This window comes from Pelobates fuscus, chromosome 1 (genome assembly GCF_036172605.1).
Source record: "Pelobates fuscus isolate aPelFus1 chromosome 1, aPelFus1.pri, whole genome shotgun sequence".
NCBI lineage: Eukaryota > Metazoa > Chordata > Amphibia > Anura > Pelobatidae > Pelobates > Pelobates fuscus.
The window spans coordinates 333,659,201-333,676,583 of record NC_086317.1 but is presented as its reverse complement, the minus strand read 5'-3'; the positions used below and the strand labels follow the sequence as shown (position 1 = coordinate 333,676,583).

Genomic DNA, 17,383 nt, shown 5'->3' with positions numbered 1-17,383 from the left:
AAGGAACAACATTTTTGACTCATGCAGAGGGTGGAGACACTGTGCAGCACTACCCCTGGAGAGGTAGAGGTATTCCAATGCTGTAATGTAAAAACTGCATTTTCTTTGAAATGACAGCGTTTACTGCAAAAAGCCTGAAGGTAATGATTATGCTCAGCAGAACTAACACAATAAGCTGTAGTTGTTCTAATGACTATAGTGTTCTTGTTATCCTAAATGTGCTGTAATGTATTCCTTTAATAGCGGATAACGTATGATAATAAAATAAAATAAAAATAATTAAAAAGAGGAATGATATTCTTTTCAGCCCGTTGTTTCTCATTACAATATCTAAACATATCGTACTAATTGTGCATTTTCAATCCTATAGATTCCTGAAACGTGGAAAAACCCTTCAGGTCAATACCATATTGGTATTAAAAACGGATTTGACTTTTATCCAAAAGCACTCAAAGAGCGTCTGCAGGTAATATTCGATGAATTAATGAATAGCTTATATATATATATATATAATTCGTTTTGTGCTTTCTTGTTATGTTTGGTAATTGCTTATGAGTATTGCTTTTGATGGTGATTATACTACTAAACAATGTTCTTGGTAAAATATTTTCGTTTTTTCCCTACCCAGAAAGAACGTAAGGAAAAGCTCTGGGATCCCGTTCATCGTGCTGTACTTGCTGAAGCTTGTAGAAGACAGGAGGAGAGTGACACCAATTTAAATCCTCAATCTAGCTTACATGGCGGGGTATAACTTTTTGTGATATTTTTAAAATATGTGTGTGTGTATATGTGTGTGTGTGTGTGTATATATATGTATACACTGCCTATGATCTGACATGAGTAGTTCTCCTTTTTTCCCCATTCTCTTCCTAATAGTTTGTAAAATTGATAAAAGAAGATATTCAGAGCCGAGTGGAACTGCTAAATTCGTTTGAGAAGAAATATAGTGATTCTGGTCCAGTATATGACTGCTTGGTGTGGCATGATGGTGAAACATGGAGGTAAAACATTAATGTTCCATAGCATATTGAAAACATATTGCACATTGCTGCCATGGCAAGCCTTCTTGGATTGTACAGCGGCTGTGTGAAGGACTGAAGGAGATATAGCTGCGGAGTACCTGCACATCAACTTTACAGTTAAATAAAAAATGGTTTAACCCTTGAAGAAAAGACAGCACCCATGCACTCCTGCCACCATAACAACTTCATGGTGATAATTTTTATCCGGTGGAACTGTTCCTTTTAGATCAACTTCCTTTTGCTTGCTGCTAGAAAGATGCTAAAATATATGGCAATACTTTTTATTTTTTTACATTAAAGCAAAAGGATATGGGAACATGATAATGGAAGAATCAGCTGTTTAATCTTTACCTGCTGTCTACGGTGGGGACAAGAGCAAAGAAGCGCTGCGTATTATTAAAAAAAAAAAAAATGTACTAAAAATAATAGGAATGTTTAAGATAAATAACTGTTTTCTTGGCATTGTATAAATTGGCAGACAAGGACAGCTTCATACTTAATGTCCTTGAGTTAAGTTGGTGGCTTTTTATCAAGGGGAGCTGTACCGTTTATTTTACATTACCTAAAATTAGGGACAGAGGCTTGTTATCATACTCACAATATCCACTTAAGAAATATGTTCTTATGATTTATTGGTTAAAAGGCAACTTAACTGTTGAACTGCAGTTGCCATGTTTTTCATGGCACAGACTGAATGACACTACAAGAGAGTGTTAGATTTGCAACACCTGTTGATTGACATTGTTTTTATTTATTTTTATTCTCCTTACACTGTAATACTAATGTGTTTTGTTTTTTTCAAGAGCTTGTATGGACACCAGTGAATGTGGAGACTTAGAAACTTGCAGTGTATTAGGGAATTACAGAGAGGCTCAAGAGTATGGATCATTTGGCACATCAGAAATGTTGAATTATTCTGTCAACATTTATGAAGAAGGGAATGTGCTATCGATCGTGACCAGTGGAGGTGAGATCTTTAAATTCTTACATTAGTCAGTTTTACAGTTTAACCTGTGTATGGTTACTGTAAAGCTGATTAAAAACACAATGCACACATTCTCAGAATCAAGCCTTTTCATGATTATATATTTCACTGTTGATATGTTGGTTTCAGATAAAAAAACTTCAGTGTTTCAATAAAATGTATTTTCAATTGTAGTAGTATAATATGTGTGTCGGTTATAAGGGTCATATTTCAGTATATATAACATCTATTTTACAGTTTGGCCTACATGGAATTCTTGCTCTGTCTATCCATAGAACTTGCATATAATTTAAAGGAACACTATAGGATCAGGAACGCAAACATGTATTTCTGACTCTCAAGTGGTAAAAACACCATCTAGCCCCCCTAAATATAGTAAAATCTTACTTTTATTCCAGTCTGCTGCTGCTGGCTCTGCCCCGGATCTGCCTGCTTTGCTGACATCATCAGAAGTGATTCTCTCAGCCAAACACAATGCTTTCACATAGGAAAGGACTGGATTGGTTAAGACTGTCAAGGAGACAGATCAGGGGCAGAGCCAGCACAAGCCAAACACAGCTCTGGCCAATCAGTATCTCCTCATAGAGATGAATTGAATCAATTAATTTCTATGAGGAATGTTCAGTGTCTCCATGCAGAGAGTGGAGACACTGAATGTCCCCAGAAATACCTCTAGTCGCCATCTGAAGAGGGGCCAGTAGAGGTATCCCTAGGCTGTAATGTAAGCACTGCCTTTTCTCTAAAAACACAGTGTTGCTTGAAGGGAATGAGTATACTCACCAGAACAAATACAATAAGCTGTAGTTCTTCTGGTGATTATAGAGTCCCTTTAAGACAATGTGTCTAATCATATGTATAGCCGCATTTTCTGATTTTATGCGCAGTGATGTAGACTGACTGACTGAACTTGTGTAATCTTTGCTTTTAATTGTTGTTTCCACATTGTAGGTGCACATGGCACCCATGTTGCTAGTATTGCTGCTGGATACTTCCCAGATGAACCTGAAAGAAATGGTATAGCCCCTGGAGCCCAGATCCTTGCCATCAAGATTGGTGATACAAGGCTAAGCACCATGGAAACAGGCACAGGACTGATAAGAGCGGTATGAGTCTTTTTGTTTTTATAGTAGCTATGTTAAGTCAATTGAAATGTATCTGATATTGCTCTGGGAGTATCATTGCTGCCTAGAATGCCTGTCTGAAATTAAAGAGTTGTTTTACCAGTCTGTGAACCAACCACATATAGGCACTGGTTCCATACAAATAGACTGGTGTGGAGTCCTTTATAAGAACTTAGAGACCTGGAAGAGTACTGAAAAGAAACAAAGAATGTTCAGAAACTATATGGAAATAAAGTATCATATAAAGAACATATGGCATGTGACTATTGGAGGAAAGACACTTGGAGGAGTAAGAAGAGTTGCACAGAAAACAAAACATGAAGGGAAGCAAACTATAGCTTGGAGAACAGTAGCCCACACCAAGGGAAATGACTGGCTATCCATCCACATGGTTCTCTACTGCCATCATATCTAGAGTACTTTATCAGAAAAAGCCAGTCCATTTATCTGCAACAAATTTCACTGACTGAATTCCTATTGCATAGTTTTATTGTGCCTACATCTCAAAGCAGAGCTTAGGAAGTATTGATGTAGAACAAAACACTAATTGGCAAGCTGGGATTGTTTAGTAGAAAATGTTTATATACACAAGTGAGATAACCAGCCATGTGTACAAAATAAAACATTATTAAGGTTATTAAAATGCTTTAGCAAGAAATGTCTCCGTGTATGTGTAAACTGTGTGTGTGTATAATTTGGATATGTTAAAAGTATATTTATCCAAAACATATACACATCTTTTTGGAAGTGTGTGGGGTTTTTTTTTTTTTTTTTTTTTTTTTTTTAGAATCGTTTCACAGATTACAAGCTAATGGGGAAAATCGTATTTGTCGTTCTAACCACCAAACAGGAAATTCTGGAGAACTGCTTTTGTAATTTTTAGATTTAATGGAAACCAAATTGAAAAACAGCGGTGTGGGAAGTTATTTATTTAATTTAGCAATATTAGCCTAAAATGTAATTTCCTGTTTGTTTTTTTTTTTTTGCTCATAACTAATATCCTGTTTGTATCCATAAAATCCACCATTTGAGGTGACATTAAGGTTGTGTGTCTACTCTGTGCATTGCTTAGTACAATGTAGGTAATAGATGAAGTGGAAGCTGTTTTTTATGCTTGCTTTAATTTATGGCAGAAAAGTAACCATTTAAGCTTTTTAATTTGCTTTCTTATGCTGGCAAAAATGGACTTTGTGCAAATATGTTATACTGTCAAAGATATTGCTGGGTAGCCTCTTCACAAGAGACCCAAAATGCTGTCGCTCAACAGAGCACACTACATAGCCCAAAACACAGGGGGACAAGACTTGTATTATTCTTTGTAATTGTGTGCTACAATAGTTTGTGTATTGTGCTTTATAGTTGTATAGTTCCTTCTGTGGAGTAATCCGTGTGCTATTAAAGATGACTGTTCAAAAATATCAAACGTATGGACTTTGTCAACCTTTCTAACATCAGATGCAATCTGCATGGTCTGCAGACAGCAGAAGATTAATGTTTGCTGCACACACATACATTTCTTACCATATGTAGCAACATAAATTCTGCAATGAATGTTCAAATGACAAGATTTTATCTGATCAGCAGCATTTGTTTGCTTTTGTTTTAACAGATGATTGAAGCAATAAAGTATAAGTGTGACCTCATCAACTACAGCTACGGTGAAGCAACACATTGGCCAAATTCCGGGTATGTAATCTGCAGATAAGCATGTGTCATGATTTTAGTGCACAGCAGATTCAATAGGTCACTAGGACATTCTGGGGTAAGTTTGATCTTCATATTTATTGCATTACAGAAATCAGGACTTAAAATGTACTTGCCACTGCAAATCTAGAAAGTCCATGGCATTGTACAAGGGGTACATTTCTATTAGCCAGTGGCTAGTAACAAGTGTTAGTACAGCAAGTCCTTAACACACAAAGTGCAAGTGAGATGAGGTATTTTAGATAGCTCCCTTTATAAGTGCGACCTTCCCAGTGTTTATAAAACCACTTAAAAAAAACACAAACACAGTAAGAAAATAGAAAAACAGATGGGGAGCGCCCCCTATCTGTTTTTCTATTTTCCAACAAGTGTTAGTGTTGAGCCCTGATATGAATGAAAAAAGCAAATTAAAACAATAAAATTCTGAATTCGCTGAAAATTCACAGGGCTTGCCGCTTCTGCATTAAGCTATTATTATGCCGGTAAGTGTTTCAGCCAGTCATCATACTTCCATTATTTTAAGCATGTGTTAATGGGCATGCAGTTTTCACAGCAATTACACTACCCATATGAGTGGAACTGCTGCCTAAGATGACTAGATACTTTTTTTTGTTACCAATGAGCTGTGAAAGAACATATTATTATACTCTGTAGTATTTCTGTTACATTCTAGGGGGCTTGGTTATTATATGTGCACCGTACAGAAAAACATTTAGTTTGCTTGAAGTGTCCTTTCATCTTCAATTCCCCGATATTACTGATGCTTGATAACACAGGCTGGCCAGTTTGGGCAGAGCCAATTCTGCTTTTTAAGTGTCCGTTGAATGGTTATTACAGGGTGGTCTTTAAAAAAAAAAAAAAAAAACATTTTACCGCATGCATATTGTTTTGATGTGATTATTTTTTATAAATTACACCTTGATTTGTTTGTGAGGTTTAGGCTTACAAAATGTGTTTATAATGTTCTGATCTGGGATATGTTTGCAGGAGGATATGTGAAGCAATTAATGAAGCGGTGTGGAAACACAACATTATCTATGTCTCCAGTGCTGGGAATAATGGTCCGTGCCTTTCTACAGTTGGTTGTCCTGGTGGAACTACTTCCAGTGTAATAGGTATCCTGTGTGTTTTCAACAGTCCCACTTTTGCATTCACTTGCTTTTGTATATATTGTTCTTTTTTACTTTTAATTTTTTTTAATATTATTCTTTAGACATTTTATGGAAGTGGCATAGTGTGAATAAAATAACACAGGTGGGGCAAACATTACTTGAATTTCAGGCAATGTACATGATGAGATATTAACAAAGCGCAGGTGGGCACACCCGTTAAAATAGTCATCACCATTAGATAAGGAAAATTAATGAAAGTCAAGGTGCTCACTTCAAAAGCCCCATTTCCAAGAGGCTATACATATAATCATATAATACTAGAAGGAGGAGCACAACAGCATAAAATACAAAAAACTTTATTACACAAAAAACACATGTATAACAGGTATCAGCATAGATATTAAAGAATTGGAAATGTTAAAACATCTCTATCCAATATGCAAACAATAATTGCAGATAAAGTCAAAATAGGAAGAAGAAGAAAAAAAGTATTGATCAAAAAATGATCCAATTAAAGTGGTATAACCACTAATTCAGAGCAACAATATATTAGATATCTGTATATACTGATAAAGAAAAATATACATACCAAGAACAACAGGAAATATGAGAGGAGGGTACAGACATCAAATACAAAAAATAGCCCCCCTGATGAGAAACACAAGCACAATTCCACTCTGTGGTGATCAGCTACTAGAAAATGGTGGAGGAAGAAATGTAGGGTATGTGATCTATGCAAACCTGAGAAGTATCTGTTGTGGAGAAGTGGCAGTGGGATTGGTTTGAGCTACGATTAGTGGTGGCTAAATAAGGGATGGTAGCTCTACTCTATTGCAGGAATTCCTGCGATGGAATGCAGTGTCAGAGAAAGAAGGGGGTATAATGGTAGAGCTATATACAAGGAAGGAGATTCTCCAATCTTTCTCAGCCAATGAATACCTATGCATGTAATTTTTACTATATTTACCTTCACATGTCCTGAGCTCTCTTATTGGACTTGCTAATGAAAGCTGTCAGCACAGGAGTTATGCCAACAGCAGCATTTTTAAAAACTACATATGTGCAGCATTTCATTATTGGTTACTAGCTGAAGTGGTTATGGCGCTTGGAGTATCTCTAAAAACCCTTATTCTTTTGTGTTCCAAAGACCTGAAGGGAAATTTGATGAAGAATAGTTATTTACTATTCATTTATTTCTGTATTATTTATTCGTAAAATGCTCAAGCAACCTACAATTTGCAATTATACTGCATGTAGTAAATATATCCTGCTTCCTATTGTGTGAACCCATTAAAGTTATCTGTTATATTTTGTTTATTCTAGGTGTGGGTGCCTATGTTTCACCGGACATGATGGTAGCAGAATACTCCCTTCGAGAAAAACTACCTGCCAATCAGTACACTTGGTCTTCTAGAGGTCCAAGGTAAGGCACATGTTTTCCTTTTCTTTGCTCCTTGTATGATTTCTGTACTTCCTGTTTGAGCTTTGAATGTTAATTTTCCAATGGACATCACATGTAACCCATTATTATTGTTAGTCTTTTAACTTCATGGTTGCCAAATTGTAACCATGAACCATTTTGACATCTATGTGTTTGGCTTCTCTTGCTTAAAGGGACACTCCAGGCACCCAGACCACTTCTGCCCAATGGAGTGGTCTGGGTGCCAACTCCCACTACTCTTAACCCTGCAAGTGTAATTATTGCAGTTTTTTTTATAAACTGCAATAATTACCTTGCAGGGTTAACTCCACCTCTAGTGGCTGTCTACTAGACAGCCACAAGAGGGCACTTCCTGGTTTCTAGCACAGGAAACCTGTGCTAGAGCGTCGCTGGACGTCTTCACGCTGTGTGAGGACATCCAGCGTTGCTCATTTCCCCATAGGAAAGAATTGAAAAGCATTTTCAATGCTTTGTTATGGGGAGCTCTAATGCGCGGCATTGCTGCGCAAGCGCATTAGGTCTCCCCGGCCGGTGGGCGGGATCAGTTTCTCCCATCGGCCGATGCAATCACTAGGAGGAGTGGCGTGGAGGAAGAAGCCGCGACGTGGGACATCGTCGCTGCCTCTGGTAAGTTACTGAAGGGTTTTCACCCCTTCAGCAACCGGGGATTGGGGAGTGGGAGGGAGAGAGGGGGACCTTCAGTGCCAGGAAAACGGTCTGTTTTCCTGGCACTGGAGTTTCCTTTTAAGGTTTTCCTCTTAAGTTTTATTCATATTTATTTTGTATTTAAGTTCTCCTACAATCTGTGTATCTAAAACCTAAAGAATTTGTATCACCATTGTCCTAGATTTAAAATCCTGTACCGTTATACCTTTTAATAATTTTTTTTTTTTTTTTTTTTTTTGGCGGGGGGGTGGTGGTTTTGGGAAGAATTTGCTTATTTATGTCATTGTAAATACAATTATCTTTAGTTTAAGACAAAAATGCTTTTTAAAAATTTATTTTTTAAATATATAAATTTCCTTAATTTCTTTTACTAGTACTGACGGAGCACTTGGAGTCAGTATAAGTGCCCCAGGAGGCGCTATTGCATCTGTGCCAAACTGGACATTACGGGGAACTCAGCTGATGAATGGAACGTCCATGTCTTCTCCCAATGCTTGTGGAGGAATTGCACTAGTTTTATCAGGTAATGATCAATGTGATGGTAAACCGAACAAAGGCTCTTACTTCAATGCAGCAGGCACAAACAGCAGTGGGAAGGAGAAGTTCATAGCTACAGAGATATGACAGTGCTTTTATCTAAGGAGATTAGGTTAGAGCAAAAGAAAAAATGGTTTACAATTAGATTAACTGTTTTGTGCCTTTGTGGGCACCAATGCTAAGAAGCAAAATCTAATCTGACGCATCGAAAGAGTCCTGTAGGTGTCATAATAGATTTTACTACTTGACATAGGTGCCCATGAAGGCACTGAATAGTTCACAATCTTATTGCAAACTTAAATAGCTATTTTATTTTGATTCGTTATCCTGCTAAGTTTTATTTTTCTATGATTATTACATTTCACTTTGGTAAGCATTCTTAGTATCAAGGGTAGTGCAACTTAAGTGGATACTGTTACAATTTTCAGGTCGCTTTCTTACAATTTATTTACCAATGTAAATTACAGATATTGTTTCGATTTACTTGTTCTAGAAGGATATAGAATTATTCCTTAGTGCTACTATATTTCTTCCATTCTCCCTCCGTTTTATTTTTTTTTTTCCTCTTGCGTTCTCACAGGATGGGACCTGTGAGTGGTAGGACTTTGGCGGATTTTGCTGAAGCCTTATTTACTTTTTTAACTGATTTATTAAATGTTAAGTTTTAATTGACAATTATAGGTTTTGGCAAATTTTTTTTGTACTTTTGTGTGTTAATAGCCTAGGGTTTCCCCCTTTACTGCTCACCTAATGCTTCCTTGGTCTTTTTGCCTCTTCTGTACCTTTTGTATTCTTCCAATTTTCCCAGTCTGTTGTTCATGGGAATCGAGCCACCTTTCAGAGATCTTCTCCCAGCTGGGTTAGTAGTGAGGGTCTACTCGATATAGACCTAATGGTCTCTCATATTAAAGTTCAGCTCCCAGTGTAGTTCTCAAGCCTGTGGCCCTGGCAGATGTATTTTGGAACGTCTGTATTATGTTGAAGCAACCAGGCTACTTAACTGTTCTTATTTTGTTTGTTTCTGGATGCTATTTGGGTCAAAAAGCGTCATCTGTCACTGTTACCAATTGGCTCAACTACATAATCCAGATGGGTTAATAGCTAATTTCTCTCGAGGCTTCTGTGGACCAAATCTGCAAGGCATTTACTTGATTGTCCTTGCATGCATTTTACAAACTTTGTTTTGTTTTGGTGTTAATGTCCATTGATGCTGCTTTTGGCAGAAAGGTGTTCAGTGCAGTTGGTTCCCTCTTTAGTCCTAATCAATCAATTTAGTCATATCCCTTCATTTTGAAGTGACCCTGTGTCCTGCTCTGAATGGATATGACATCTAACCATATAAGGAATGAAATTAAAATTTGATTTCGTAACTGGCAATTTAGTTTCCTTCATGCTTTTTCTCCTTTTGCTTTGCCTTTACTTAGAACTTAAGATTCTACAGGAAAGATTAGAGAGGTGCGTGGTAAAGCATTGCATTGTTAATGTTACTACCTCCATTTGGAAGGGACTTTATCTCCTATGTTATGACTTTGGGAAAATAATTTGTCTGCTAAACATTGGTTATATTTTTCATTTTGGTTTTGCAGGTCTGAAAGCAAATGGTGTCCAATATACTGTGCATTCAGTAAGGAAAGCTTTGGAAAATACTGCTATGAAAGCTGAAAATATTGAAGTGTTTGCTCAAGGCCATGGGATTATTCAGGTATTGCACTGCAGTCACCATGTAATTGGGCTCCTATTCCCACAGCTTTCACCACTGCAATTCATACTCTGTGCCTGTCCAAGACTTTCATTTGATCAGTCTTTCACCATTTGATTTCCTTCCTATATCCTCCAGGATCATATTGAAAATGCTGAACTCTCCTCAATGTCTGCATATATGTTTCTCTATACTACAATAAGTTAACTTATTTGATCACTTTCCTCTTAGGAATAGCTTTTAGTTCTGCACTTGATCGGTATACTGTCATTATAAACAAACATTGCTCATGTAAATCTAAATAAACGTCTATTAAACCTCTTATTCTCAGGAATGACCATAAATGGTCATGGGGTTACTCCAAGCATCATGACCACATCAGTAATTTGAAGTGGTCATGGTGCTTGCAGTCTGCATGTGCAACTTTGAAACACTGCACATACAGAGTTTAGCCACTTTTCTGCCGGATGTGTTAATCCATCTCCATCAGCGTCATTGTTGAGTCACCAGCGCGGAACAAGAGTTACAGACTGGGTAATTTCAATTAGCATTACATTCATTGGCTGAGCGCCTTCAGCTGATGCACTCTGCCAGCAAATGGCTAGTTGGATCTACTTCTGCAGCTCTGCAGAAACTGTATGTCATCAATGGCCACAGGAGAAAAGTTGGTGTCCAGCAGTGTCAAAGGCCAACAGAGAGCTGTAATGGTTATGATGTAATCCTTGTTTTTATAGTTATGTCGCTGTACGGTATAATGAGTTTCAGTCCCTTAGACTAGATTGAGAAACACCTAACCTGACTATCAGTTACTGTCTGGTGATTCATAGCTCCAGAGTGTCTACCAGGGCTCGCGTCTCTCTGATGGATATCTCCTCTTAGGTAGCACCGGAGAGGGACAGGGATTATAGTTCCACATGGGGCCAGCAAGCAAGGGGGCTGGGACAGTGAGCGTAAACGTTTTGGGGACACAGTTTGTGACATTCATAATCTGCACATTGGCATGTTTTATTTGATCACTCTACAAAAACAAGCAAATCTCAGTTGTGTGATATGTAACATGTTTTTTCCCTCTATGCTAGGTTGATAAGGCCTATGACTACCTCATACAGAATTCCTCACTGATCTGTAAAATAGGTTTTACAGTTACTGTAGGATCTGCTCGTGGAATCTACCTCAGGGATCCAGTTCAGGTCTCTGCACCATCAGACCATGGTGTGGGTATTGAACCATTCTTTCCAGAGAACACAGGTGAGCGGAGTTTCATATTGGAAAAAGATGCTACAAGGGGAATGTGTCCTTGTAATATCTGATATATCCACCTAAACCAGACTTTACTTCAATACTTGGCTCCACGTTTGAATTCTTTAGTACAGCAGTTTCAGGTTAAAATAAAAACGACTTTTTGTAACCGGATTACTAATACCACCACGTGTGTGAATGAGAATTCACAATAAACCGACCAGTCATGCTTGGTGGTATCTTAACCAAGGTAAGTGGAGGAAATATTGCAGATGGATCAAAGGACTGAAGATACTGAACACCATCTGAGGAATTGATTAATAAATTAAATCACATTTTTAGTCAGGTGGTGTTTTTTTGCAGATTAAAGTGACAGTCTGCTCAAATACAAAATTTACAGGAACCAATTGGAATAATGGGTAGATGAGATCTAAGTTTGGAACTGTAGCACTTCCAAATTCAATAGCCCCACAAAGCATTACAAAAACATGCTTACCACTCTTTCATTGATCTAAGAATATATATGGTTCTAGAGTTTGAGGATGCGATATTGGCACTTTTCTTTGGCATGGTCGTTTTAATGCATGTTCAGGAGTAACCATTTTATATATATATATATATATATATATATATATATATATATATATATATATATATATATATTTTATTTTTTTTTTGCAGAAAACTCTGAGCGGATCTCTTTACAACTTCATTTAGCTCTTACATCGAATGCATCCTGGATACAGTATCCAAGTCACTTAGAGCTAATGAACCAGTGTAGACACGTAAATATCAGAGTGGATCCACGCGGTCTACGAGAAGGAGTGCATTATACTGAGGTAAGACAAAAGCATACTTAATGCCTAAAATGTTTTTTTTTTTTTGTTTTTTTTTAGATGTTTTAAATACTTCTGCCCTTGTGCAGACTCATAATTGGTCATGCAAAATCATGAGCTCCTTAATGATTGAAATGTGAAAAGATGATAATGTAGGGAAATAATAAAATACCGGTCTACTTTATAATTTAGATACTCCTACTAATAACAAAAGCTTTCTTATCTCAAATTCAAAAATGGATGCTCCGAGCAACTAGGGTGACGTAATGCATCTCTAATACTAACCTGCAAAAGATCATTCAGGGCAATTTTTCTTTTTTGCATAGTACCAGGTGCATGTTTTACACCCTATAATGAGAAATACAACTATATATTAACACCTTACCTTGCACTTTCATACATTTCTAAATTAACCCCTTAAGGACGGAAAATTTCCATCCAATACTAAAATGAACCCCAGGTTGCCGCAATCGTGGGGTTAATGTTCCTGTAGTGTGCCTCCCTATTAGAGTCAAGGAGTCAGAGCGATGACACATGCTGCAGTGAAACCCGATCTGTCTCCCTGCAGCTCCGTGTGAGCTGTGAAGTGCAGGGAGACAGAGTGGTGCGGTTGGATCTGTCTCTCGCCTGTAGTAATAAAATCCTCAGGGGTTAAATTTATTACTTAAAGGATCACTATAGTTTCAGGAAAACTGATAGGTGACTATAGTGCCCCTTTAAATATTTGTAAAACATTTATTTATTTAGCTAGGGTGGGTAGAAGTTATTGGGGAAATTGGGGGATTTACTCTTAGGCTAGTTAGGGGTTAACAATAAAAAAAATTAAGTGAAGAGAAACTTTTGAAAAGTTTAAACAAAGCTAAAAAAAATAAAACTTTAAAAAAATTAATGTTTAAAATAGGGAAAAATGTGTATTACTTGGTACAGGCTAATGAAAAAATTATACCACGCTAAAGTTTAAAATATGCCTTTTGAAACACCATTGCCTTTGTGAAGTAATTGGAAAACACAACCTATTTAGAAAATTCCAAAGTGGGGCATGGACCCAGCGTAAAAATTCAAACATATTGCTGTGTCTCAAACGTGCCCCTTCAATGTTGTCATATACCTCATAAAGGTACATACGGGGGTATTGCTGTACTTACATGACATAGCTGAGCAACATATGATGTATTATACTGCTGTAGCACACATAAGGTTTGCAAAATATATAGTACAAACTCATTGTGTGTCAAAAAGGCATAAAAATGCTTATTACCACTACACTTGGGATAAGCTAGCGGAAAAATGATTTCCCGCTAAGGTTCAAAGATATCTTTTGAAATACCCTAGGGTGTCTTCTTTAAGAAATAGTATGCCTTTCTGGGGTAGTTGGAAAAAGCAGCCTGCTAACATATTTCAAAATAGAATACAGACCCATTAAAACCTTCCATGTAAATTCACACTTAAAAAACTGAACTTGTCACGTCTCTTTTACAGCACTGTAACTTCACAAAATCATGTCTAGGTCATACATTCAGCTTATTGTTTTTCTCAGAAGAGGTAACTGAGCATACTTAGGGGGAATTTGTGACAGTGGCACTTATCAAATGTACGAAATACCCAGCAAAAATGCAACATGTATGTAAAAAAAATTAAATGTTCTATTCTCACCACAAAATTTGAAATAAATCGGTGAGAAAAAGATGGCACGTTATGGTATAATATATACCTAATAATGCCAATTCCATTGGAGTGTCTGCTTTCTCAAATGGAAGTCCGTTGTGGGGTTATTTGAACAGTCAAATGGCTAGACTGCCACAAATGACCAACTATGAAAATTCCAACTATAGAAACTGAAATAGCATGGTATCCTATATGGCATTGTAGCTTCACAGAATAGTGGCAAGGTCATACAATGGGGGTATTGTTGTACTCAGCAGATGTAGCTGAACACAATATGGGATTCTGCACAGGGATAGCTTTACAAAATACACCTTACAAAAACCTTGTTATATGTGTATATGCCAAAATAGAGAAAAAACACAACTTTACTCCAATATTTAGCAGAGATTGGCGGTGAATATGCTTCGTAAAAAGTGTCAAAATAACTTTAGGTAAATGGTCTGTGATGTCTACTTTATATAAATATATACTTTTGTGTGGTGATTTTGTTTTCTGTGATGGGTATTAAACTTCCACGACAAACATACCAACTTCTAAAATTGTTTCACATTGAAATTTTATTTTAGACATTGTAGTTTGTGACCTGTAACTTTAAAAATAAACTTAAATCCTACACATATTATGTACTTTATTAAGCAAGACACGATAATAAATTGATTTTGAATTACTTTTCCTAATATATGTATATGTCACATCAAATTTAAAGCCCATTTTGTTGTCTAAAAAACGGTATATAATATGTGTTGGTACAATAAATGAGAGAGATGCAAATTGCAGTTGAACACAAACTGCAAAAAAAGCAAAAATTTCTTGTGTCCTTAAGGGTATGTCCAGCTTCTGAGGTTGTGTCCTTAAGGGGTTAAAGCTGTACAACATTGTCAAGTATTTTCATTCGTCAATCAATCAGTCATTCTTAAAATGTAGTAAGTCATGTTGATTTACAACGACCACTATTTCACAGCTCAGCACTTTAGAGGTATAAGAGGAAATAAAATCGGCACTCTAGGATTTTCATATAATTAAGTCTTCATTTATTGCGAAGAGAAGATCGACGTTTCAGCTCTTCTAGGGAGCTTTCATCAGGACACAGGACACTAGAGGAGCTGAAACGTCGATCTTCTCTTCGCAATAAATGAAGACTTAATTATATGAAAATCTTAGTGCCGGTATTTTTTTCTTTCTGTATGGTTCAGCTACCAGAGCACCAGGTTTTTGTTTTTGTTTTTTTTGTTATAGTGCAGGGGTTTTCAATATTTGTGTGTGTGTGTGTGTGTGTATATATATATATATATATATACTTATACTGTCAGTGCTTCAGTCAGAGAGTTGCGTCTACACCATAGAGCATACATTATTGCACAAACCTTTATATACATACATATACAGATATATATATATATATACACATATCTGTATATGTATGTAGGTCTAAATGTTTGTGCAATAATGTATGCTCTATGGTGTAGACGCAACTCTCTGACTGAAGCACTGACAGTGTCACCACTGATACCCAACTCACCTAAAAGTGATAAAATGTACCTGCCTGATATAAATGCTGTACTTTTAGTGCAGCTGAATGGGAGAAAGTTTCCAACTCTCTTACTTTGGCCTTAAGTTTAAAATTACCACCTAATTTCCCTATAATTCTCTCTTTATTGAGTAGAGCCTGTAAGCTGCATTATAAATAGGCGGAGATTATATGGGTTGGATATAGTGGGCGGAGCTTTGTGGCAGTGGGTGTGGTATATTTTCAAAGTAATAATTGATGGCTGTGCTACAAAGTGTCCCTGGAAATTTTTTTTTTAAAATGTAGGCAACTATGCTAGAAGTACTACTAGGCAGCAATATAAACACTGCTTTTTCTCTGAATGTTACATTGGTGAGCCTGCAGGGACATGCTATAAACACCAGAACCACTACTTTAAGCTGTAGTGGTTCTGGTGACTAGGGATCGACTGATCGACATTTTGAAAAAAATAAACTATTTCTAAAGGTAAATGCACAAAAAGTACATACCACATGTAGTGGATGCAGTGTGTTTTGACAGGGGAGCTGTGTGTGTTTTGTGTGTGTGTGTGTGTGCTGGATGCAGTGTGTATATAATGAATGCAGAGTGTTTGTGTAGTGTGTGTATAGTGAATGCAGGGAGTGTTTGTGTAGTGTGTGTGTGTGTGTATGTATGTATATGTATGTGTGTGTGTAGGGATGTAATTTGTGTAAAATGGGGGGGGGGAGGGGGGTCATTTATTTTATTTTAATATTGAAATGTTTTATTTATTTTTTTAGTCCCCCTCCCTGCTTCATACTTTGACAGGGAGTGGAGATATGGCATTTCCTGGTGGTCCAGTGGTATGTACTGAGCAGTGGGGCCTGCAGCAAGCTGTTACTTACCTTCCCAGCAGCTCCCTGTGTAAGTCTCGCGGCTAGCGTGCCGCGCGGAGCTTTGCCATGGTAACCCATGTCAAAGCTCTGACAGCCGCGGGACTCGCAAGATTTACACAGAGAGCTGAAGGGAGCTGCTGGGAAGGTAAGTAAGAGCTTGCTGGGCCCCCCAGGAACGCTGGGCTTGTAATGGGCCCGGCGGTCCTGGTATGTATTATCGGCAATATCTGTATCTCAATTGGCAGATATTCAGTTTTTTTCCGGCAATATCGCTAACGGCCAATAATCTGTCGATCTCTACTGGTGACTACAGTGTTTTAACTGTAAAAACACTGGTTTCCCCCAGAAAAAAACCGCATTTGATTGTCACAGACTGAGGATACCTGCATCTTGTCATCCTGTATCAAATCTCATGTATCCTTGACTATGACTTTCATTTAAAGAGGAAAAAAGTTTTTTAATACCATTTTACCATTGAATAATAGACTTTCTATGTACCCTACTACGTGTGTGTGTGTCTGTGTGACAGTGATAAACTGTTTTTTTGTTTTGATTTTGTTTTCAAAGATAAGTCAAAATTGAATGCACATTCTTTTCTTTCCTCCCTAGATTTGTGGCTATGATATATCTGCACCAAATTGTGGTCCACTATTTAGAATTCCTGTCACCGTTATTATTCCAGCAAAGTAAGATTTACAGTTTAACATATTGTAACTAGGTTATAAAGTATCATTATGCCAATAACCACTGCTGATGCACCCGATGATGTACAAAAATACTTACTGGACTCACTGAATACATATTTGTTAATTTACAAGTTGTTTTGAGATCTCATGGCTTTTATTTACCCCCTGAAAATGTTAATCGTGTTTCTGAATATTGGTTAGCACAAGACATTTTAATGCAATTTAGCCATTAAGGGGTTACTTTGACCAAAAATAAGTGTTTTAGGAAAAAAAATGTTTTCTTTTGGT

At 37.1% G+C, this 17,383-nt stretch overlaps 1 protein-coding gene across 3 annotated transcripts in view; it reads left to right on the top strand.

The window, feature by feature from the left end:
• Positions 1–17,383, top strand: part of TPP2 (tripeptidyl peptidase 2) — a 55,924-nt gene that overhangs the window by 6,133 nt on the left and 32,408 nt on the right. For all 3 annotated transcript variants that reach the window (XM_063460058.1, XM_063460050.1, XM_063460066.1), the window contains exons 3-15: positions 371–466; positions 629–745; positions 877–1,001; positions 1,826–1,989; positions 2,956–3,110; positions 4,738–4,814; positions 5,820–5,947; positions 7,268–7,367; positions 8,426–8,574; positions 10,175–10,290; positions 11,367–11,535; positions 12,208–12,365; positions 17,019–17,095. In XM_063460058.1, coding sequence (XP_063316128.1) covers positions 371–466; positions 629–745; positions 877–1,001; positions 1,826–1,989; positions 2,956–3,110; positions 4,738–4,814; positions 5,820–5,947; positions 7,268–7,367; positions 8,426–8,574; positions 10,175–10,290; positions 11,367–11,535; positions 12,208–12,365; positions 17,019–17,095 — 1,631 coding nt within the window. The remainder of the gene's footprint in view (positions 1–370; positions 467–628; positions 746–876; positions 1,002–1,825; positions 1,990–2,955; positions 3,111–4,737; positions 4,815–5,819; positions 5,948–7,267; positions 7,368–8,425; positions 8,575–10,174; positions 10,291–11,366; positions 11,536–12,207; positions 12,366–17,018; positions 17,096–17,383) is intronic.